Source organism: Leptidea sinapis, chromosome 39, assembly GCF_905404315.1.
Source record: "Leptidea sinapis chromosome 39, ilLepSina1.1, whole genome shotgun sequence".
In the NCBI taxonomy this organism is placed as follows: domain Eukaryota; kingdom Metazoa; phylum Arthropoda; class Insecta; order Lepidoptera; family Pieridae; genus Leptidea; species Leptidea sinapis.
Genome location: NC_066303.1, coordinates 9,081,756 through 9,106,222, shown reverse-complemented (window position 1 = coordinate 9,106,222; position 24,467 = coordinate 9,081,756). Strand labels below are relative to the sequence as shown.

At 35.4% G+C, this 24,467-nt stretch overlaps 1 protein-coding gene across 1 annotated transcript in view; it reads left to right on the top strand.

Moving 5' to 3' along the window:
• Positions 1 to 24,467, top strand: part of LOC126976123 (C3 and PZP-like alpha-2-macroglobulin domain-containing protein 8) — a 275,988-nt gene that overhangs the window by 234,153 nt on the left and 17,368 nt on the right. The window contains exons 13-14 of the mRNA XM_050824318.1: positions 3,776 to 4,004; positions 13,301 to 13,451. Of these exons, the coding sequence (XP_050680275.1) occupies positions 3,776 to 4,004; positions 13,301 to 13,451 (380 nt within the window). The remainder of the gene's footprint in view (positions 1 to 3,775; positions 4,005 to 13,300; positions 13,452 to 24,467) is intronic.

The following is a 24,467-nucleotide window of genomic DNA, read 5'->3' as shown; positions in this document are numbered from 1 at the left end:
TTCAATTCTTAGGGGCAACGATACTCAGCCGAATCTTTTTATGCTATCCGGATATTTGAGTCACCTACCATAACTTCGTTATCATCAAATAATTATCGTAGTTGGATTTGATGATCAATGGAATTCCTTAACGACGTACAGTTTGTAATCAAATTGCAATGCGCAATTACGCATGCAATTTACGTTCATTGCAAAATTTAGTGGATCTACTACTAACTAGAATTAGATTAATTAATTAGATTGTATGAAAATAATTCTTTTTATACATTTTAATGCATATTTTATCTATTGTTTTGCAATAGGGTTTCTGAAGTCGGTTGTTTTCTTGTAATATTTACCATTTGAGTCTAAATATTGGCATTATCAAGGCATCTCAATTAGTACCAAAAGTACAATTATGATTATTGAAAGACTATTATTAATAGTTAGCCTGTGAATGTTTTATTCGTATAACTATTTTTACTTGTTATTGTTTTAGTAATGTTATATAATTTTCATCTCTTGCTGTTACTATATATCGATACTGGCTATTGGATAGCATATGAACGATAGGGCTATAATCACGAACAATTCCAAGTATTCCAACACTTGAGGGCGAAGGTCTGCCCAAATTATTTAAATTATTACAGTTATGATGTGGACGATATTTTGTCCGTGACTGGCAAATGGTGCCACTTAACATCAAGTAGCTCATTTGCTTAATGCATTCTTCAGCTATTACTATATTTATTATGCACTTTTGCATAAGTCTCGTTATAATTCAGCTTAGGATATCCAGTAGCATGTGAGACCATTAAATTTTGCTAGCATTATTAAATATCATGATTCAAAGTGTATTTGGCAGACAGGCTGATCTTTTTAACCCAAATGCACAACATAGCATATTTTCTTAATTAGATTAGAATTATCTTTAGAATTAGGTAATACATAACTAAAGTAAATACTAATTTGGAATGATTTTCAATGTCAGCTAAAGAAAATCCACATACAAAATAACTAAGTCTTCATTTCAAAATGATAACATGATTTGCTTCATAGCTGTAATGAATAGTAGGCATTTTACTATGTTCTGATATTATGTCACATCTACGTTATTCAACATTTTTTAGGTCGAAGGGAGTTCAGAAAAACAGCTGAAAAGGTTTGCGGGATGATGATGTTTTACGAAAACTTAGCACTTCAAAGATTGTATTTAAATATAATGCAAATTCATTTCTGACTTCATATAGTCAATTGTGGCAGTGGGCAGGGCACATAGTTCGACCGACACATGGCGGTTGGAGCAGTAAAGTCCTCGAATGGTGACCACGTACCGGAAGACGCAGTGTTGGTAGTCCCCCCACAAGATGGACCTACGATCTGGTTAAGATCGCCGGAATAAGTTGGATGAGGGCAGTGCAGGACCGATCGTCGTGGAGATGTTTGGGGGAGGCCTTTGTCCAGCAGTGGACGTTTTCCGGCTGATGATGATGAAACACGACTCATATATTGGATGCTGCACCTTACAAACTATTTGTTATGTATATTACAGCTCTTGTAAAATACTCTATTTGATTGAAAAGAGTGCCCGTTGAGTTTCTTATATTATCTTCTTCTTAGTGGATCAGCAGTGGTCGTCTTCATAGTCATTACCTAATGCATGTCTGGTTCAAAGTTATAGTAAAGCCATAAGATTGGTATTCATCTTCGTTTTTAATATGTCGAATACATATAAAATTTAATAATTCAATTCCCGAAATGCAAGCGTTTATGATTATAGTTGAACAAGTTTGAAATTAAATTTGAATATACATATACAACATTGTATATATTTCGTTTCCGTGTTTTCAATAAACATTGATAACTCGTTAACGTTTATTAATTGGGTACTAATTGAGCTCAATCGATTGTTTGTTGCGAATCAAATAAAATTTTACTCAAAATATAAACGGAATTATTAAAGTTTTCTATGTCCGCTCTAAAAGCTGAAGCCGATTACTGAAACGAGCGCCTAAAAGCCAGCATTTATTATTCTGACACTACTGAATAATAAATATAATAGCACTTTATTCAGATCACTGGTAATTTATTATTTGACAAATATTTTGGCAAAATAAAAATAACTCCAAAATTTGAATTATATTAAGACAGAATGCACAATTAGACGAGTCACGATGACGCAAATTTTCGCCTTTTCGCGATAATGTGGCTGTGGCATATGAAGCGGCTTTGAATACAAAACTTTTCAGTACTCTGATCTTTATTACCATAGTTATCTGTTATACAGTCTTACTTGCTAAATAAATCTCTTAACTGCATACAGCCACTAGAGGGTAACTAATGAACTTAATTCACAGTGTCGGTTAATCTTGTCGTTGTTCGCATGTATCTAGCTATTCTTTCTCAAACGTTCCCTAAGAAGTATAATTGAAAAAAAAACTCGGCAAAAATCGAGTCTAAATGGGGATGCTGAATGAATGTTTCAGCTTTATGAGATATATCTAGGATGAATTGCTTCAGATTTTTGCTTCATTTATGGTGACCCCTCTTTTTCCATTTTTGCTTCTTGTGGTCGGCCGAAAGTGTGTAATTTGTTACGTAAAAATATGCCTGAAGAAAAGTTTTAATATGATAATCCGTTTACATCGTGTTCTTCGTTTGTTTCAGCCTAGCGAAACTCTCTAAGAAAAAAGCGACTATATTCATATACGTTGAAACGAGCAGTCATTAATAGATTGACAGGTGACGGCTATATTCTTGTAGAAAACGAAGATCTCTGAAATCCTCTACGTCTTACACAACTGCTCGCCTTCTAACTTAGCCGGATTATACTTCGTCGCCTTTTAAACTTATGTCAAATCACAACACGTTTCTTGTCAACTCTTATTACGTAGTATTCACAGGATGTAATTTGGTTTATTTATCCAATAATTTTGACAGGCTACGATACTGACAAGAAACACTTTCCACACAAGTGTTGGTCAGCGTAATAAATTTTTGAAGTAAAACTTCTTTACACACTTTGGCTTGGGGAGTAAGCTGTTGAATGCGTGACGAGAGCGTTACAAACGAACGCTAGCATTACGCGAACAGTGATTTCTTGATTATTTCGTTATTTCATTTCGTTTTTGAACAATATCATTAATAAATATTTAGTCGTGTGGTCTAAAACACACTCGTTTTTTTAAACTGCTAAACAGCAGCGCTGCGGTCAATTTATCACATTGATATTGCAATTCACAATAAAGTACAACTCAAGTATAACTCAGATGAAAATACGATCCTAAGACTCGGGTGTATTGAGGTCCTTGACTTCGTCTCGTGCCCTTAAACTGGACCTATTCTCCTCACGAGTTTTATTTTTCCTAATGAAAAATAAATTGCCCATTCAAAAAAGTTCTAACTTTGATATCCATATTTGAATTAATTAAGATTTTATGCAACACTAATGTAAATTACAACTAAAATTGGACGTATTTCCAGAAAAACGTTCCAAGCCACAATCATGTCGACATAGATCGTCTAAGAACACAAAACTGGTCATGTCATTCATACTAACGGACTGACAAAAAATGGCAGCCCTACTCTTTAAATGAAATCATGACTTAGAAGCCCAACCCACGTGTATGGAAACACTAATATATTATATAGAATACACATAAAACTTTAAACACGAATTCCTTAAAATGTGATGAATGTAGCTTGGAACGTTTTTCAGGAACTGCGTCCAATTATTACACCAATTTAATATAACTTGACCGGAAATGTATATTACCTAGTCCTCTATTTTCTGCAGAAGCCAGTTATCCACCGACGGAGTGACCATAGCTGCTCCTTCAGAAGCCGGTCGGTGGTCACTCTGGGCTCTATCTTTGTCCAACCACGGCCTACGCTTCTCATCACCAAAGACTATCAACGTGTTCCGACCGATACAGCTGGACTTTGCCCTTCCACCCGCACTGAAAGTTGGTGAAACTGTCGAAGTGGACGTCAAAATTACGAACAACATCAATAATTGCTTGGATGTAAGTATATTACAACGGTTTCTATATATTTTCAGAATAATGAATCTATGACGTCACCAGTAAATAACAAAGTACCGCTTGTGCTCTTGCTAATATTATCAGAGCAATATTGCATATAATTACTACATACAAACTTCGAAATAAAGAATGAATGAAAGAAAGAAAAATTGTTAATTCCATTAGGTAAAAATGATACTTATGAATCTCAAAGAGGTAACCACCACTTGAGCTTTAATGAGAAGAAGTGGCAAGAAACTTATTGCCACTCTTTTTATCAATATGTACAGTTGCAGATTTTACTTTATATTTTATACAGTATATGTTAGGGTGTTGCACCAAATGATTCAAAGGCGTTCATTTTGACGTACCTGTGTATATTAAAAAAAAGAACAAGAAATGATTAATCTTTAGAAAAAAAAGGGCAGTAGATGTATCAATTTGCATACACTGTAAATAAGTAAGGGTTATTATGCGAGCTATTATATATTTAAACAAATAACTTAAAATTATATATTAATTTAAAAATAAAACAAAATACATCCTCCTAAATATTCAGGACCGATCACACACCAAAAGCAGCACCCGCTAACAAACATGACGCATGGTCCAGCTACCGCTTCCCTCGCAAAGTCAGTCAGCTGGTAGAAAAAAGGCTTAACTAATTGATACCAAATCAACGGGAGGTCTATAATTTTTTAGACACACAAAGGATTCGTGAATTTTTTTATGAGATAAAATGACGAAACGACCAAGACGCGCTATTACGCTCCATCCTGTAGCTGTCAGCTACACCGACGGTCAGCGCTGACGTGCGTCGGGCAAGCGTAGCTAAAATAATGAAAAAATAATATGAACAGCTAGCTAGCGTACAGCGTAGCTAATCGCTACTCGCGTACAGCTACGTCGCGCTGACATGTATCGTCGGTCCTGCGTACGTCGGTCCGCTGACGCGCTATGCCGATAATATACTGCAATTGTACACGTGCAATCAAGTATGCTGTCAGCTGAGCACTAAGCGCAACATCGTCAGCGCTGGCCGTCGGTCGAGCACTAAATGCAGCCTAAGCCTCATTAAGCACAGTAATTCAACTAGCTTCCCTCAAAGCGAAACATAATAATGCTTGCAAATTACTGCTTCACGACCGAAAAGAAGCCTCTTTGGTACCCACCTATCTGACGCAAAGAAGCATCATGCTAGTGGAAATTATGAAATGGACCTTTAATGTTTTAGTTTCCTTGTTTAAATATAGGATAGCAACAAAACGTCAGAATAAAACGCTGAAATCTTAGTACCTCTCCGCCAACGTCTGTTACTCCGTGGGACGGTCGCGCACAAAGTTGTCGAAATATATCAACGTCATAATAACGAAATGTAATGGAAAAAAAGATCGAAAAAGGAAAAAGAAAAAAAAAGTATTACTGAGATTGCGTGAGAGGTACAAATATATATTATATATACTGCGAGGGAAGTGGCAGAAGGGCAGGAGCTAGTAATAGAACACTAAGAATATTATGATTCTACATCAAAATTAATCATTTTACTGTGGTAGGTAAAATAAATCAAAATAAAGAAGTTACCTAGGTGGATAGTGATATTGATATCTTTAGTGGTCGAAAGTGGTCAAAGGAAACCTAAAATGTATAACTTTATGTAGAGATTCGATCGATGTCCATGAAATTTTCTAATTTAGATGAGTCTTTATATCATTTGATACCTTAGAAATAAAATAATAGACGAAACATATCTATTTACTTCATCGATATAACCCAGAAATATTTTATAGTCAATTTCACTCAAACGAACCCACTCATATAAATATTACAAAATACGTTATTATATCCATAAACTATAAGAAGATTAACCGACAGAATGCCCATTAAACATTCGAAGTGATAAAACGTTTTAAATATTTGATTATCTTGATAAAGCTTTGTGGTTCCAAATATATCTGGCTTAACTTCTCAATGGCCTGAAAATAAAATAATATATCATACGTAACTGGTATAACACGATAATATCGGACATAATTTATGGGTTCAAAGCCGTGTATCTCCCAACCGTATTTTTGTAACAAATCATATTACGTTTCACATATTTTTGTAACATAAAAGGTTGCTTCATTATATTAATAACGAGTATGTTTGTTCCGTAAAACAATTTTTCTTATGTTGCTAATTATTCTACTATATTTTATGATGTTATCAAATTTTAACTAAGAAGTAAATTAAATTCTCCTAATCTAGGTTTCCCCGACATCCAGTCACCTATCGATAAAGATTTATTATTTTTTTTCAAGATTTTTCTCTAAATAGTATTTATTTTTTTCATGTGAATTTATAAATTTCTGCTATCATTGGTTTTAACTGACTGTTAATTTTTTGGATTCGCTTTCAAATTATTGTTCAGCAAAAGATCTTGCTCCTAAAATTGGAGTAATTTTGCATGAAAATGAACCCGTCGTTAGACGTTAACAGGGTTGTCATAATTACTTTCAAAATTTATAAAATTATTCGGGCAGCATGCCACGCGCTACATGCAAGCGGTAATTTACTTCGCCACAATGTTCGTTCTCAATTTACATTGGGGTAAATGTTTTGTACAAGCACATCAGATGCACATTTGCATTGCACATCACACGTAGATAAATTTGTCGTTATCTAGTAATTTCGGTTTTCTTTACCTATTATTAATATTTGCAGAGGGTGTCTATTTGGCTAGTCTTAATTGGGCCCTATATCCAGAATTGAACTATTGTATTCGCCACTCATATATCTTATAGCTCATCATCAAGCCCTTCTTTACCTAGCTTGGACTTATAATTAAAAGTTATTGGCATGTCTATACACTTATTTACTTTGCTAATTGAACATTTCTTCATTATCCAAATCACTTTTGCAACCTATCGTCGCTATACAATTACAATCAGTGATTGTATAATGCCGTTAACAAATTTAATGCTTTCTTTCTTTTTTTATTACCCAAATATCTATCAAATTTGACCTTTATTTATGTCTAGCGCATATATCACTACAGCATAATCTGCTCCCCTTTACAAACACACTTTCGGTGCGCATGTTTGCAAGCTAATATAATGGAGCGTTAAGGTGGCGTGATTTAAATATGACGTCACAATTTAATCACGCCATATTAAAAACAGTAAACACAATATATGTGTGTAGTGTGCGGCCTACTAAAACAAATAACTATTCAAAAACAGTCTAAAACAGGTGAATCAGTCATTATGACTGGGTTAGCCATAATGCTCAACATTAATTATAATACCATGTTCTATTATTTCTAATTTTATTTTACTAAGCCCTGTTGTGATATTCTTGTTGATTCAATTCACGTATTATTTACTTTAGTCATTTTTGTATATCTATGATCTACATTAAAACAACTCAGTTTTATGAAACGTAACAGATTGTATTTATTTAGGATTCACGTTAATATACCGTATTGCTTATTATTTACGCTACCTGGATTCTGATTATTGTCTTAAAGGTTTATAATTTGTATTTAAATAAAAATAACTCTTAAGACAAAGCACTACGTATTATATTCGCGTAAATCATGTTTAAGTTGTGTTATTTGGAGAAAATTACGCAATGTAAATTTGCTTAGGGTAATGAGGATAATATAATTTTCCTTGAACATTAGTGAATATTATAGTATCTATACTAACATAGCCTTGGAATAGGTAACCAATGGACAGTTATTGTTTTATAGTTTTTTAACATTAATTGGATATATACTAAGTCTGGCCATAAATACTTTTACAATTAAAAATAAACAAAAAACTACATTTGAATTTGGAATCAATCATTATTATATGATTGTTCATTGAGTTTTCTCATTTTGACGCCAATGCATTGTACAATATTTGCGATATTAAAATGAAGTGGGATGATAAATAGAACCAAATTGCTGCGATTGCATTACACAAAGTAGGTATGTAGCCAAATGCAATTTTTAAAACTCTCCATACGCTTGGTATTAGTAAAATGTTTTTGTACCGGGCTATTATTAGGTACAATAAGACCTCCTCTATTTGTGACAGAAAAAGTTCTGGCCCTCCACGTAGTGTTCGTACGAAGGAAAGTGGTCAAAAACAATAAGGGAAAGAATTCGAAGAAATTCTGTAAGAAAGCAAAATATTTCATCTCGGGAGATGAAGATAGCACCTAGAACCATGTCACGTTTTTAAAAGATGAGTTAGGACTTGCAGCCTATAAGAGACGTCCTGGTTATTTCTTAACTGATAATTTAAAAAAGAATAGGGTGGTAGAATCGATACAACTACTGAAGCGGTACGCAAAGGGAGGTCACAGAAAAGTTTTGTTTACGGATGAGAATTTTTTACAATTAAGCAACATTTTAACAAACAAAATGACCGTATTTATGCTCAAAGCTCTAAAGCTTCCCATTTAGTCAAAATTATTTCATAATAATTATTTTAATTCTATATTACTCTTTAAGTATTCACATATTAACACTGTGCTGATATATCTGCTGTTTATTTATTTATGCAAATCCTCCTCAAATTCAATGACTAAATTTGTTCCTAAATATGGAAAAGCTGAAAATAAATTAGTAATTACTGTAGCTCCTTAAAAAGATAACCCTTAATTTGTGTACTTAATGTGTTTAGGTCATCAATATTCCCCAAACGGGGGTATCTTACATATGTTATATAAATATTTTATAGAATGCCGAAACTTTAAATTACGATCGAAAGTGATAATAATTTTCTTGGAGCCTTATTTTGTTGCCATCTCATAAAAATGCTAAACTCAGAAAAAAATCGACAATATTTAATAATATATTCGACTATAATAATTCTAGAAACTAAGTCGTTACCTTATCAAAATTTTATTAAACGGGAAGTTTGAGTCTTCCTGGTGCAGCGGCGCGGATAAGTTACGTAGGAGATAAAACTTTCCGCCAAAACTTTCAGGAGATCCGTCTCGCTTAGCGGTAGTTAGACGTACTCCTCGGCTTACATAGTACGATAACTTTAAATTTTGTAAGATTCCCTTAAAGTTAAGCTTAAGAGGCATACCTTAACTTTTCGGATTCATATTAAAGCTTGTTTGGCTGCTTTATATATTACTAATCTTCTCATATTTAGTTCATGTGTTGATAAATTATACACGTAATATTAAGCTTAACATCTTGACTGTTGCTTCTCAATATATTCTTGATAATGTAATATATGTTCATAGGCACATAAGTGAATTTGCTAGAAACTGTCATAACATAATAATGTTAAGACCAGAAACAGATATAAATTTATAATGCCTACTACTCGTCTAAGTCGAGTTAGTGAGACTGTTGTGGGGCTATATGCTTTTATAAAAAGATCTCAGAAAATGTTCAAAACAAAGGTACTACGATATTCAAAAGAATTGTTAAAAAACATAAATGATACCTCAGATTGAGAATGGAGCGACCACCCTCAGGCTATTAAATAACAAGTTTAATTGTACAATATTACTTTGTTAACATATTTCTTTTGATGAAAAAACAAGCCCGATGAGTTTGTTGCGCCCATTCTTTTCCGGTCTGAGGCATTCGTTTTGAAATGGGTGGTAGTTTTTGACTTTTAATAAGTGATGTCACATCTTATTTTGAATAAAAATATTTGAATTTGAATTTAAATAAGCAGATACCGCTATTGGTCATCAAAATATGTACCGTCAAAGCGCATTACAAAACGCCCAAAAAAAATGCAAAGTTTTAATATCTAACGTATTTGTTATTGATATAAATAATAATAATATAAGGGTGATGATTAGATTAATTAATGATATAATTAAATCATCACCCTTTGCAGACACAACAGTATCGGTAAACTGTAATTTCCTGGCAGAAATATAGTTATTACCCCAGAAGAGTATTACACATACAGTCTTAATGATCCCTCACTTCTAGGTTTAATAGACAATTTGTATATTGCATCTTTTGGATGATGCCTGACTCGAGCCCGCACCTCTTGGGTGACGTACAAACGCTCTACCAATTAAGCGGACTGTTCCGCATGCCGCCTAATCCGAAAATCTTAGTATGTTTTGGTCAACTCTCGGATTGTGGCTCCTAAGCATTTCTGATAAAAATTTCGGGGATGGCTTGGTCTCTTATTAGTAGATTCCCTAACTGATATATAAATAATGTGCTTGCTGACAAACTAGAATTTTTGTGTTGCGGTGCTGTGGTCTTCCACATTTTCTTATTATAAAAATAAGGGACGAGACGAGCAGGACGTTCAGCTGATGGCAATTGATACGCCCTACCCATGACAATGCAGTGCCGCTCAGGATTCTTGAAAAACTCAAATATTCTGAACGGCATCACGATTGCGCTCGTCACCTTGAAACTTAAGATGTTAAGTCTCATTTGCCAACTAATTTCTCTACCTACGGCGCCCTTGGGACTGAAACACAGTAATATTTACACATTACTGCTTCACGGCAGAAATAGGCGCCGTGTGGTCTGGCCATAATCTAGCCGGCATCCTGTGCAAGGGAGCCTCCACTGGTAAATATTCTACTTGTAGAAAAACAATCATTCAGTTTAAGATTTTTTATCTTCTAACCAGAGCTCTTTGAAGTGATGTTGCATATTTCTTCAACAATTTCTTCTGTTCTTCGTCTATTCTACTTCACCATCCAAAATTTCGTATTTATCGTAGGATAAATTTATATTTATTGTGTTTTTTAAAGAGGTTTTAAGCTTGTTATAAAAGTTACTTACTTTCTCAAATTTGATTCCTCTGTAATTCTATGTGATGTCACTTTATTCGCTACCATCGCTTTGAATATAAATGGAGCTGAGAGAAAAGATAAAGCGCAAAAAAGTCTCCCGGTACTCTTTTTTTTGTACTCTTTTGCAATATTTGATGATTGACAAGGTATTGGTATAAGATTAGAAAAGTGTAATTTAGTAAGTGGCTGGCGTAGCTAAGAGTATAAAACAATATAAAAGGCCATAACAAAACTCAATACATCGATTCCCTTACTTATGGGTTATATTTAAAAAAATGTACCTAAATATATAGGCGACGCCAGTTTCAAATCTAATCATCTAGTCTGAACGCTGACAATAAGATTACTGTCGAATTTAATAATCCATAGAGCACGAAGATTCATGGCACTCCTAGTTTTCATAACAATTCCTAAAAATAGCAAAAATAAAAAAAATCAAACCATAGTGAGTATGGATATTTGGTATTGCCTAGTTGATATTTAGCTCTACATCTATCATGATGTTACCATTTCTGCTTCAACGAACTTCCAAAATACGGCCCTAAATTCACTGAATCTAAGGGATTATGTAGACAAGAAGTTCCGATATAAATCTGATGAAACTTCGTTACTCGATCGGTAAGTTAGTCCAAAAGGATCATCACTTTGATATCCAATAGTTACTGCAAATTAACTTATTAGTAATATCATCGAGGATTATAGACTTCGCGCCAGCGTAACTACAATTAACTAACTAATTGGTTTTATGTTCATCGCCTTCTAGCTTATCTGATTCTAACTTTATTTGAATAGAAGTAGTATAATTTAATTTGCTTTTACAGAACAAGTTTTGTTATTGGCTGTTAGCGAAAACTAAGTTCTGAATATTAGTTCTTATCTTTCATTAGATTTTACCCATTTTTTTTGTACTGTTTTTTTGTTATTTCTTTTATGTTTAATTAATATAAAATTACAAAGTTATAACATACAAAGAGCTACAAGTTCAATATTATGATGTTTATCAGTTTTTTTTTTTAATTAAAATAAGGAACAAGACGAGTGGGAAGTCAGCTGATGGTAATAAAAATTCTGAGCGGCACTAGAATTGCGCTCGTCACCTTGAGACATTAGATGTTAAGTCTCATTTGCCCAGTAATTTTACTAGCGCCCTTCAGACTGAAACACGATAATGTTTACACATTACTGCTTCACGGTACCCATAATTTATCCGGCATCCTGTGCAAACGAGCCTCCCACTGTATGCAGTAGAAATGAATTCATTACTTTTATTTTTCTAAATCAATTAAATTACCTAACAAAAATTTGTTAAATCTTTAGGTAATAATTCTATTTTATCAAACAAAAAAACATCTATTTTCCTAAAAAAAAGCTTTGAAATAAACTTGCGTTCAAGTGAACAATGGCGAAATAAACTCAATTGCCAGCAATATTCAGTTTCGCAGGAATTTAATGACTTTGAAACTAATTCGAATTTATGTACCTCAGCAAGACGAGACTAGATTAACCCGGATAGCAGTACAGGTGCTTCGGTAATTATTCTGAATAACTAGGAAGCTATTGTTTGCTTCAAACTTTATAAAACTAAGCGAGAGAAGTTTTTATAATGAAATAAGGCGAGCTGTAATCGAGTGAACTTTAACTATCTTTGTTTAATGTCTCCCCGAGGACCTGGGATTTCAAGTATTGTTTGGAGCTTGTCTTAATTTTGTTTGTTTTGCTGCCGAGTGAGTTCTGGGAATTGCAAGCATTTACTTTTTTGATGCTCTTTGTGTCGCAGTTGTATTGTATCGAGGCTAAGATTTCATTAACATTTTTTAGCATTTTGCATACATGATGAATAGATTGTTAGTTTTGATAAAGTTTATGCCAAGTTTCTTTGAAAAAAGTATAGTATAGGGTTACTGACTTTATAAAAAGCTACGTAGTTTATCAATTTTAGTATCTGAATATTTAATATTACTTAATGTAATTCAATTACTTATTATTACAGTAATCATTCTCACTCTCTCAATCATTTTCGCGAAGCATGATTACACAAACAAAGAATTCAAGCATTTATTTCTAAAAGTTGATGCATCCAATATACGATAATTTAGATTTATACAGTAAATTCTCCACTAATTTTAATGAAATAATTTATATTTTTAAACACGATACATACTCGTATATTCGATGTAGCATCTTACAAACTAATTTGTTATATTACAGCCATTTTAAAATACTCTATCTGATTGAAAAGAGTGGCCGTTGAGTTTCTTGTGTGTACTTCTAACGAGCTCAACTTTTTACGAACATATGGTAGAGTTAGTAATTAAAAAGAAATATTTGTAGTGACGATTCAAAAGCGCTTAGTTTAAGCCTAATTAAATAAAGTTTATCAGACTTTCACTTTGTATAAGTAATACTTATTAAAAAAATGAAATGGATATCATTTAAAGATGTTTTTCGAAATAAATGTATTAAACTTTGTCTTTTTAGGTTCTACCTAAAGTAGGCAGCATTTTTTATATTTGTTTGTCATTATGTTTTAGGTCACGGCTTTACTGGCTCTCAGTGCTGGCGCATCATTTGCAAGTACTGGAGCTCTGTATGTGACGGAGAGGTTGAGGCTGGGACCTCGTGGTGGTACACAGCTGGTGGTGCGAGTCGCTGTTAATACGCCGGGTCGAAAAAATATCACAGGTAGGTTATACTCCAGGGGCCGGATTTTTTTTGCTGAATTCGTCTAGACTCACAGAGGTATTGTATTTTAGTGTTAAGCACCATCTAGTGTGCGTGTGTGTGTCTATTAGCATCATCAGTGACATCATGATCCTGCCTGCCGCGATATAACCTTTAACTTATCTTATATCTTTAAACGAGCAATTCTTGTATATATATACCTAATCTGAATCTCGGAAACGGCTCCAACGATTTTCATAAAATTTAGTATACAGGGGATTTCGTGGGCGATAAATCGATCTAGCTAGGTTTCGATATTAAAAATATTTTATTCATGTTTTAATGAGAAACAGCTACAATAACATTAGAATACAAAGCACTATATACGGCACTATAAACAAGACTATAGTAGCTCAGATGGGACATTGTGTGATCCGGAAAGCAGAAGGGGTCTTCTAAAATAAGGGGTTTAAATCCAGATGTCCTATTTGTTTTTTTTTTGTTGAAGTACATATTGTACATTGTTAATAATGCAAGCAAGGCTAAGTCGTCCGGATATAACATTATAATTAGACGTATTTGGTAGGGTTGGATCCTTCCTTACAATATGGCGAGGATAGTGATTGCTGGTCTATTGGTCACGCCCGTGAACGAGCACTACTTGTGGTGTCTAGTTAATCCTATTCTAAAGAGAAGTCTTATTTTTTTGTAGGTAATAAAATGGTAAAAATATATAATATACTAGCTGACCCAGCAAACGTTGTATTGCCGATATTAAAATCGCGATACAAAAGTAACTGTTGACCGTAGATGGGTGAAAATTTGAAGTTGTATGTATTTTTTAAAGCTGAAAAATTTAAAAAAAAATGTCAAAAAAATAAAAAAAATAAAATTGGCGTGGACCACCCTTAACACTTAGGGGGATGAAAAATAGATGTTGTCCGATTCTCAGACCTACCTAATATGCACTCAAAATTTCATGAGAATCGTTTAAGCCGCTTCGAAGGAGTTTAACTACAAACACCGCGACATGAGAATTAGATATATATAGTTTGGGAATGCGCATATAAAAGTAATATAATGGACTTTCAAATATCTCAATACAAACTATTAAAAGTTTTGCTCCAACTAGACTTCCGCTTCTCAACTAAAGAATTTACTTTTATTTTGAAGTGAATATATAGTATTTACACAACACTACATACAACTTTTGATACAAAAGAAATCTTATAACTAATTTTATAATACTATATGACTACATAAAATTAAAACTATCATGACGTGGCAGCGTACCAAGAATTCTGTCAGCATTTCCTCGTTGGATAGCTAGGCTGATCCGTTGAGCGAAATAGCTGCCAGCGCTTAGGTTTCCAGTAGCCTTATTGAGGCGCAAAGAGAGGACTTTATACATTCTCCGCGCTTCTGGGCCCCACAGGCCAAGTGTCTCGACACCAAACGGCACAAAGATGTATGATTCACTGAGACCAACATATTTGCGACGCTTGCTGTCTTCGGCAGTCATAGCAGCAGCCCCAGCACCAACTGACGTAACTTGGACATGACAAGGAGCCAGAGTGTTGACGCAAGTAGTATAGTAGTTGACATCCCACACCAGCACCCTTCCCCGTGCCCAAGCCACCAGCGTCATTCCATCAGGACGCTTGCCATCGTGGCGGGTGGCAAATGCCCTGAAGATGACTTCATTAATGATGGCGTGACGACTGATACGGCCTGCAGACTAAAGAATTATATAAGAAAACTGATGAAATATCTATAACTATATTATACAAATACAAAATATGCATACTAGTTAAGAAAATACTCCTCGATTCCGTACATACAAAGAACAAATCACTTGAAAGGCAAAATCTCATAAACATGGTACCCGAAACAAATATAAACTACAATTAACTAAAGCTAGGACAAATTATGGTACGAAAACTATACAGTTTGAGGGAGCGCTATTATATTATAATGACTTGCCGAAAGATATATTATTTGAGGAAAGTCTTCTCCAAAATAAAGCTAAATTAAAAAAGCACTGTCAAAAATTTTTGACATAAGTAAATAATTCAATATTTTTTAAATCTTAATAAGATTCCCATACCCTCAAAACGAACCCAAAATAGTATAAGTAGACTGCTATTTTGTGACAGAAACTAGTTTTACTACGGGAACATACGGAAATAATACACAGACAGACAGTCATGTCTCATAAAAATGAAACATAAAGAAATGTAATATATCAAAATTAGTTCTTAACATGCAATAGCTACTAGAACATATTTACTTAAATTAAATTTGAACAAATTTATGAACCATGCGGGACTCGCATTTGTGACCTCTCGCGTTCGGTGCAAGCGCTCGTCTACTAAGGTAACCGTTTGAGCGAACCGTTCGAGTCCCGCATCGTTCATAAATTTTGTTTTCAAATGTTATTTGTGTAATTAATCCTAGAAATGAGGGTTATTAAGGTATCACTTTAAAAAATTATAACAAATTGCTTTGAACATGAACTTGTATACTAATGTATGTAATATTATTATATTTTATTGTAATGTATGTAAATATTTGGGAAATAAATTTATTATTATTAACATAATATTTAATATAATTATTTAATTCATAATAAAATATAATTGACAGAACGAGATAATATAATTCAGAGAATACCAATCAATAGAACGCTTAAAAATTTGATTTGGGATTTCGTTTTCCAATTATTATTGTATTTGCTGATCAGTACAGCAGTGCAAGAGAGACTTAAATTCTTAATGAATGAATTATTTTGTTGTTTCAATTGAATCCAAAGTAATTTGAATTTGAAAAGTTATACTTTTTTAATCCAATTTTAATTTTTTTGTGCTAATGGTGGTGTATAATATTACCTACACATACATTTTTTTTTAATACCTACTCAAATAATTTCGTTAATTGTTTCTCCATTCAAATTAACTGGCCCACCGGAAGGTGCTTTTTTTATAGTATATTCGTTTAATAACAAAAGCTTAGAGACGATTATAATAAACTTCCTCGATAGAAAAATGCGGCTAATAAACCTACCTACCCTTCCAAGATGTTTTTAAAGTTTCACTAAGAAAACCACATATTTTTTGAAGTTGATATACTTCTTTAGGCGCATTATGTAAAAATTATGAGATTGAAATTTTAAGATGCGCGCGATGAGTGATGCTTATAATACAAAAATAACAGGTTGAAGTTGGTTCCTAAAATTTTCTAACGTTTGCGTCATTCGTTATTTTTTTCTTTTTTTTTTTTGGTTTCTCCGTCCATTATTAGGACAGGCAAAGGGTTCAAGCCCATACAGCCGTATTCATTATTTTATATATTTTTTTTTAAGACTATAAGCGGATGAGTTGGGTGAGTATGACGTCTAGACGAAGAGACCAGTGTCTCATCTGCCTTCCTATAACACATCCTTCCTTTTCAGCCTTTTCATCGCTCTGGGACGGATTAGGAGATCATTAGCCAGGGTATTTGGGTGAACCGAGAGGCGATCAGCGTATTTCCTTTTGAATTTATCAATTTCCGACTGAACACTGGGAACACCAAGATATTGATGGATCTCGTCATTTCTGGAAAACCATGGGGCACTTGTACGCAGGATGTTGTTCTGCACACGTTGGATGAGCATGATGTTGCTTTTGCTGGAAGAGCCCCACAGTGGGATTCCGTAGGTCCAGATGGGCTTCAATACAGCATTGTAGATTAGAAGCTTATTGTCAGTAGACAGGACAGAGTTTCTACCCATGAGCCAGTGAAGGTTTCGGAACCTATGATTAATTTCATCCCGTTTCTTCTTTATGTGAGAAATCCAGGTGAATCTTCTGTCGAAGTTAAAGCCTAGGTATTTCACTTTCTCAGAATCTGGTAGAACATCAGAGCCAAGTTTGACAGGAGGGCAATTTCCCATTCTTAACGAAAAGGTGATGTGGTTCGATTTTTGAGCACTTGCCCGAATGCGCCATTTATTCATTCATGCATTGGTCTCGTCTAAAAGGTGTTGGAGCTTATTACTAGCCTGTGCTGGGTCTTCATCGCTTGCAAGGTAGGCTACATCATCGGCATATGTTGCTACGGTGACGTCTTCAGATACCGGTAAGTCTGAAGTAAATATGCTATACATTACGGGACCAAGTACTGAACCCTGTGGAACGCCGGCTTCAATTTTTCGTAGCGTAGATCTGGCATCTCTCTGTTTCACTTGGAAAAGCCTGTCTTCCAGGTAGGACTTGATGTAGAGAGAGTGTGGAAGTTTGTCTTTAACTTTGCACAATAGCCCTTTGTGCCAGACTCTGTCAAATGCTTGGTGAACGTCTAAAAATGCCGCAGAGCAGAAAAGTTTCATTTCAAAGCAGCGTCTGATCTCGTGATGAACCCGATGCATCTGCTCAATTGTCGAGTGCTGTTTCCGAAACCCGAACTGGTGCTTTGAAATGATGTTGCAGTTTACCATGAGTTCATTCAAGCGGACTAAAAATATTTTTCCCATAATTTTGATATCACTGGAGTTAAACTTATTGGTCGGAATGATGAAGCTTCATGAGGAGGTTTTCCAGCTTTGTGAATCATAATAATTTCCGATACTTTCCAGATTATGGGAAAATATGAAGTTCTCATGGTAGCATTAAAGAGTGAGGCAAGAAATGTTATGCATTTTCTGGGAAGATTTTTAAGAACTGTGGGAGTAATTAAATCAAATCCAGGTGCCTTGTTGGAATTCAGTCGTCTAATCTCATACGCGATTTTCTTTGGAGATGTGGGTCGGAGAGGCAGGCATAGCTGGAGATCTTGTCCAAGTACTTTATCAATCTCAGATTCATCGCCACCATCATTCACCTAGAATACATTTTCAAGATAATTGGCAAATACTTCTGCTTTCTCAGCGTCCGTTCGAGCCCATGAGTTTGATTGTTTGAGGGGAGCGTGATGTTCTTGCGGCTTTGCAAAGGATTTAGCAGCTTTCCAAAGCGACGTTTCGCCCTTTCCCTGAGGTGACAATCTTTCAAGAGTATTTCGGAATGAAGAATTTGCCTGATCTTGCAATAGCTTCTTTAGCTGTTTTGCTGCTCGGTTGAAGGCGGTTTTATCTGCAGGATGGCGAGATTGATGCCAGATTCTTCGTAGTCTTCGTTTCTCTCTAAGGCTTTCTTTAATATCTGCTGATTGTAGTGACATCTTTGGAAGGCGAGTGGAGACTGGTGAATTTTTCCACGCCGATACTTGGATCAGGTTTGTGAGGTACAAGCAAGCATTGTCAATATCCTCTGGAGTTTTCATAGGAACATTTAACTGGATATATTCGTCCAAGAAATTACGAAAGCCATGCCAGTCAGTTTTTCCACTAGATAAGGAGTCAGATGGCTCGGCATGAATAACTGAAGTACTTAAGGTGAGGATTACCGGCGTATGATCAGATGAACCGTCAAGGCTCGATTCTACAGTGGAGTAAAGATGGCTGTTCCCCTTGGTTACAATGAAGTCCAACAAATCTGGAGTCTTGTTAATATCTGTTGGCCAGCTCGTCGGTTCTCCCGAGGATATTGGAGTGAGGTGGAGACTATCAAAGCAGCTTTTAAGCGCTCGGCCTCTAGGAAGAGTCATGCGAGAAACCCAATATGTATGCTTAGCGTTCCAGTCCCCTCCTGATATGAATTTGTTTCCAAGGTGAGAAAAGTAGTCTTGAAACATTTGATAGGTTATTTTATGCTTAGGTGGGCAGTAAACGGCGGACAATGTAATCGGACCTGCTCGGTCATCAAATCTTATGGTAGTAGCCTGAATATGTTGGGTAGAGTATGCCTCCAGCACGGTATGTTTAAGGTTTGATCTTATCAATATTGCGGTGCCCGCATGAGCTTTGCCTATGTCAGGATGAGGCGTAAAGTAAATGTTGAAATCCTTCATTCGGTAGAGACTATTTTTTGAGGAATGTGACTCGGAGATAAGAACTATGTCAAGATTATTATTTTTAATTACTTCTTCAAGTTCAAGTATGTTCGATGACAGCCCATTGATGTTCCACGTTGCTATACGTAAGGGGATTACGAATGTAGTTTAGAGACAACGGACGTCAATAGGTTTAAGAGAGTACCTATCTGTTGAATGAGTTGGTCTATCTTTTCGGATTGTTTTATTAAGATTTGTTCAATCCGACTTTGTTGAGGGTTGAGTTCAGTTTCACAGTCAGTGTTAGGGCTGCCTCTATTTGCTGTAATATCAGAGTAGCTTCGCTTGTCACGGAGTTGGGTGGGATTAGGTGCTAGCGAGGGTTTGTTGGGGTGATCTTGTGGTTCAGTTGGTTTAGTTAATTTCATGTCGTTCATAGAAGGTCGCGCAGGGTGTTTTCTGTTTTGGTTTGCCTTTCTGGACGCGATTTCCAAATAAACCTGACAGCCTTTATAGTTTGCAGGATGGTCGCATGTGCACAAAGCACACTTTGCTGGAGATTTGCGATCTTTCTTTGGACAATCAGCGGTCTTGTGTCCTTCCCCACATTTAACGCATCTATAGGGCCGCATGCAGTTATTTTTGGAGTGACCATATTGCTGGCAGCGCTGGCATTGAACAATTGTTTTCGCTTTCGAGGGTCTTCTATTATTACGGTGGATATACTCTATATTTTTCACTGCTTTATTGTTATTATTTGGTTCCAAATTGACGAAAAATGTAAAAGATGGAGTTTTGTCTGGACCATATCGGGCGTTAATTATTTCTCCACGGACTTTATTACCAGTAGCTTCTATCGCATCGATTATTTCACTATGAGGTGTGGTATAATGAAGTTTCTTTATTACTATGCGATATGCCTTCATTTCTTTTGGCATAAACGTGTGACCTATCAAACTTTTGGCCCTTATTGCCGATATCACATCCTTGTAGGTTTCCGGGCAATCTACAAGAACTCGCAGTAAATTTTTGTTTGCCATCCTTATTTTAAATAGTTTGGCATCACATACTGATTCTATAAGTTTAGACAATTCATTTACGTCTTCTATTCCATATAGAACGATAGGCGGAGGCTTATTCGTTTTTAGGTTCGGTGTGGAGTTCTTCTCATTTAAGGCTAGAGGAGAAAACCTATTTGATACTGGCACGGCAGTGCTGTTTGGTGGTGAATCGCTTGTTCTTTTCCGCTTGTTAGTACCTGGCACCCGCTGCCAGGGTGGAGGTGCTTGCTGGGTGCATGGGTTATCAGTCATATCCAGTGTGTCTCTTGATTGTAGTTCTGATTGGTTGACAGATTTAGACATATCGCTAAGAGAAGCTGAGCGTGTTCTATTAAATAGTCCGGAATGGAATACTTGTTGAGGGAGGGTTTTTTGATTGGTTTTGGGTGAGGTAGTTTTGTTTTCATTCATATTAGTTTTTATTCCCACGAGTAAGGTCGAATTTAGTAGTCACTCTCAGGGTGACGCCTATTCCTGAGAGAAGGCATTGGTTCAACGACACGTCGCCCAGTGTGTCGAGGTTGGTCGCTAAAGACTGAGTTAACCCATCAGTCATTCATCCTATTAGCGCGTGCCTCACTGTAGGATTGGGGGATTAGTTAGAGAGGTTACCTTCCTCGCGGTCCGAGTGGCGAAGCTCAGACCCCCGTTCCTGCAAAACATGACTGCAGGCTTACGGTCTGGGGTAGCCGGTTAAGGCTACACTTCGGTTTTTCTGTCGGGGTTGTCTCCCTTATCTAGAAAGTCGGTTTTAGGGCGCCAACAATTCGCCTGTGCCCTTCATACTTCGCTATTACAGTCATGAGGTAGGTGAAGATGTGTGACACTCATAAGGGACTGTAACATTGCCCGGGGTAGACGAACCACCTGAAAGTTCACATGGATCCACCTCTAGCCTGTACGTCGGCAGAACTAGAGGCAGCGAGGACGTGTATGATCGGACTGGATGATGCGCGCCAGTAGCCCAGTGCCACACACCTGAGCGTACGCTATTGGCTCTATCTCAGCATTTATTTGATGTATATCTTCTAGAAATGATAAGAATATACACCACCGAGGCCTGACATCATCTTCCCCCCCTTATAATTTATTGGCAAAGTTATCATAAATTGAAAATATCCTTGTAGTGAGTCGTGCCTATAGCGTAGGTATGGAAAAATAATTTATCATTTTTAAGGCTTAAAAATATAATTAAAATGTTTAGGTGATTTGGTAAAGCCATCATCGCGAAGACTATAAACCCAAACATAATAGCATGATCTTGAAATTTCAAAACAATTTATAATATTAAATTCTCAGCCTACAATTTTAATTAGGCTCAAGAGCCAAATTCTCGAACTTGCTGGAATCCTAAACGCTTAAATTTCTGAAATGGAATTAGCCGCAATAATTTATCATTTGGAAGGTTAATCGAAATATTTTGTAAATGTCGAACAGATTAGCAATCACTTTGAAGCGTACTTTAATACGTACTGTTCTACGTCGTTGCGTACTTACCACAAATTTTTGAGTAACCTTTGTAAAGAACAATGGGGGATTTTGTAAGGACCCCGTCCCCACCCTCCGACATTCAAGGGATGCACCTCAATTAAGTACAAGAACCTCACAAAAGTAGAAAACCCCCAAAAAACGGTTGGTACTGTTCTTAATGCGTGATGTTACTTAAACCAGTGGAAGGCTCCTTTGCACACCAGTGGGAGGCTCCTTTGCACAGGATGCTGGTTAGATTATGGGTACCACAACGGCGCCTATTTCTGCCGTGAAGCAGAAATGTGTAAGCATTACTGTGTTTCGGTCTGAAGAGCGCCGTAGCTAGTGAGATTTCTGGACAAATGAGACTTGACATCTTATGTATCAACGTGACGCGCGCAGTTGAAGTGCTGCTCAGAATTTTTGGGTTTTTCAATAATCTTGAGCGGCCCTGCATTGTAATGGGCAGGGCGCATCAATTACCATCAGCTGTAACGAGCAACGTCCTGCTCATCTCTTCCCTTATTTTCATAAAAAAAATATAAGTCTTTACAGTTCCTGGTAAAATAAGGTTATTATGAAGACAATATTGTTTTCCCTATTCTATTCTTCTTTACGGCACACTAAGTAATTGTATATGTAAAAAAATCAAATAAATAATAGAAAAAGAATATATTATTCCATTTTACTTAACGCTTCTGATGTCGCTTGTTTCATATTTGTTGGTGTGCGAGGAAGTTTTTACCCATTGTCCTTTAACAATAATTTATGAGTTTTTCTGTGGAATTAAAATGGCCAATATTTTTTCATATAATCATGTTAGAAATTTCATAAGTAACTAATATTAACATACGAATACAATGTAAAAACATCCATCTAAACAATATTGAAAAAAACAAAACAATTTTTTATTACTATGGAGAATTTCGTCTATAATTTACATTCTATAATTCACCCATAAATTACATAAATTAACCCTTCAAAAATAACGATCTACTCTACTTTTTAAAGGGTAATGTTGAAGTTTTTTTTAACTATATTTATTTTTAATATTGACAACATTAAAAGGATTTATAATTAAAGATATAGATTCCATTTTGTAAAGACAAGGATAATAAAAAGATATATTAATAATACATCAATAGTATTAAGAAATATTATGTTTTATGTACGTTATGTAGAGTATATGTTCCTAATATTATGATGACACAAATACCATTGTTAACGCTTCTCCAACTCTTAAGGAAGTTTCCATCTGTTAATATTTCACAAATCGATTATTTAAATTATGCATTAATTTAGTCGCTCCAATCACAATTAACATTTAAATTGAGCTTGTTGAATACAATCAAGTTTAATGACGAAATACATTATGCAGTCGATCGTGTATCTCAATTAATGGGTTAATGTAATGGCTACTTGTAGTGACGTCAGCTTATGTATTATAACTACAGTCAAATAAACTCTTCGAAATTCTTGTTGTATTCTTCGAAATTTAAACAATTTGTTCTTCGAAATTGTAATCGTTAACTCTATTTTCATTAATAATACCTATTTCATATTTTTTTAATGACCGTAAGGGACGTTTAACTGATGGTAATTGATACGCCCTGCCCTTTACAATGAAATACCACTCAGGATTCTTGAGAAACCCAAAAAATTCAGAGCGGCACTACAATTGCGCTCGTCACCTTGAGACATAAGGTGTTGAGTCTCACTAGCTACGGCACCCTTAAACATAATAATGCTTACACATTAATGCTTCACGGCAGAAATAGTTGCCGTTGTGGTACCCATAATCTAGCCGGCATCCTCTGCAAAGGAGCCTCCCACTGATAAAACTAGGTTTTTATCCTTATGTATTTAAAAGCAACAATTTTTTTAACGACTAAACGAACATGAAGTTAATCCTTAATTCTATCTTTTAAAAACCCTAGTAGCCTTTAAGCTATTCCCGTTTGTTTTTGAACGAAATATAGGATAGGATTATTGGATTTCGGAAAATTCTGGCTTGAACAGCATTGACAGCATTTTTAGTTGTAACAGCACTCAGCCGCCGGGATTTATTATTGATTGGATATTTTGGAATATCTTTCAATAGTACGATATGTTTGTATATTTGCGACATGCGACTAATATCTAGCTTTTAAAGTGTCTTCAAAATTACCGACGGCTTTGGTGCGAGTGGTGAGTAAGCAATCACTGCAATTCTGTTTTGTTTAACACCCCATTCAATTAAATCTATAATTTTTCATTTGAAACTAACTCCAAAAAATATGTTAAATCAAAGTTTCTTACATCATAAATTCGTTCCAAACTTGAATTAAAAAAAAACATTGCAGTTTTTTAACTATACGAGGTAAACAATGCACTCTCAAAGATAGTGCGTTGGTTCGAGACGAATAATCTGCACTTAAACAGTAAAAAAACAAAGTGTTTACGGTTCATTACACCAAACACAGCGGAGGTACAAACCAACGTACTTATAAAAGACCAGAGACTGGAACTTGTGGACACTACGGTCTTCTTGGGTATCACGTTAGATAAAAAGCTTCAGTGGGGTCCACATATTGCCCAACTAGCAGATAGACTCAGC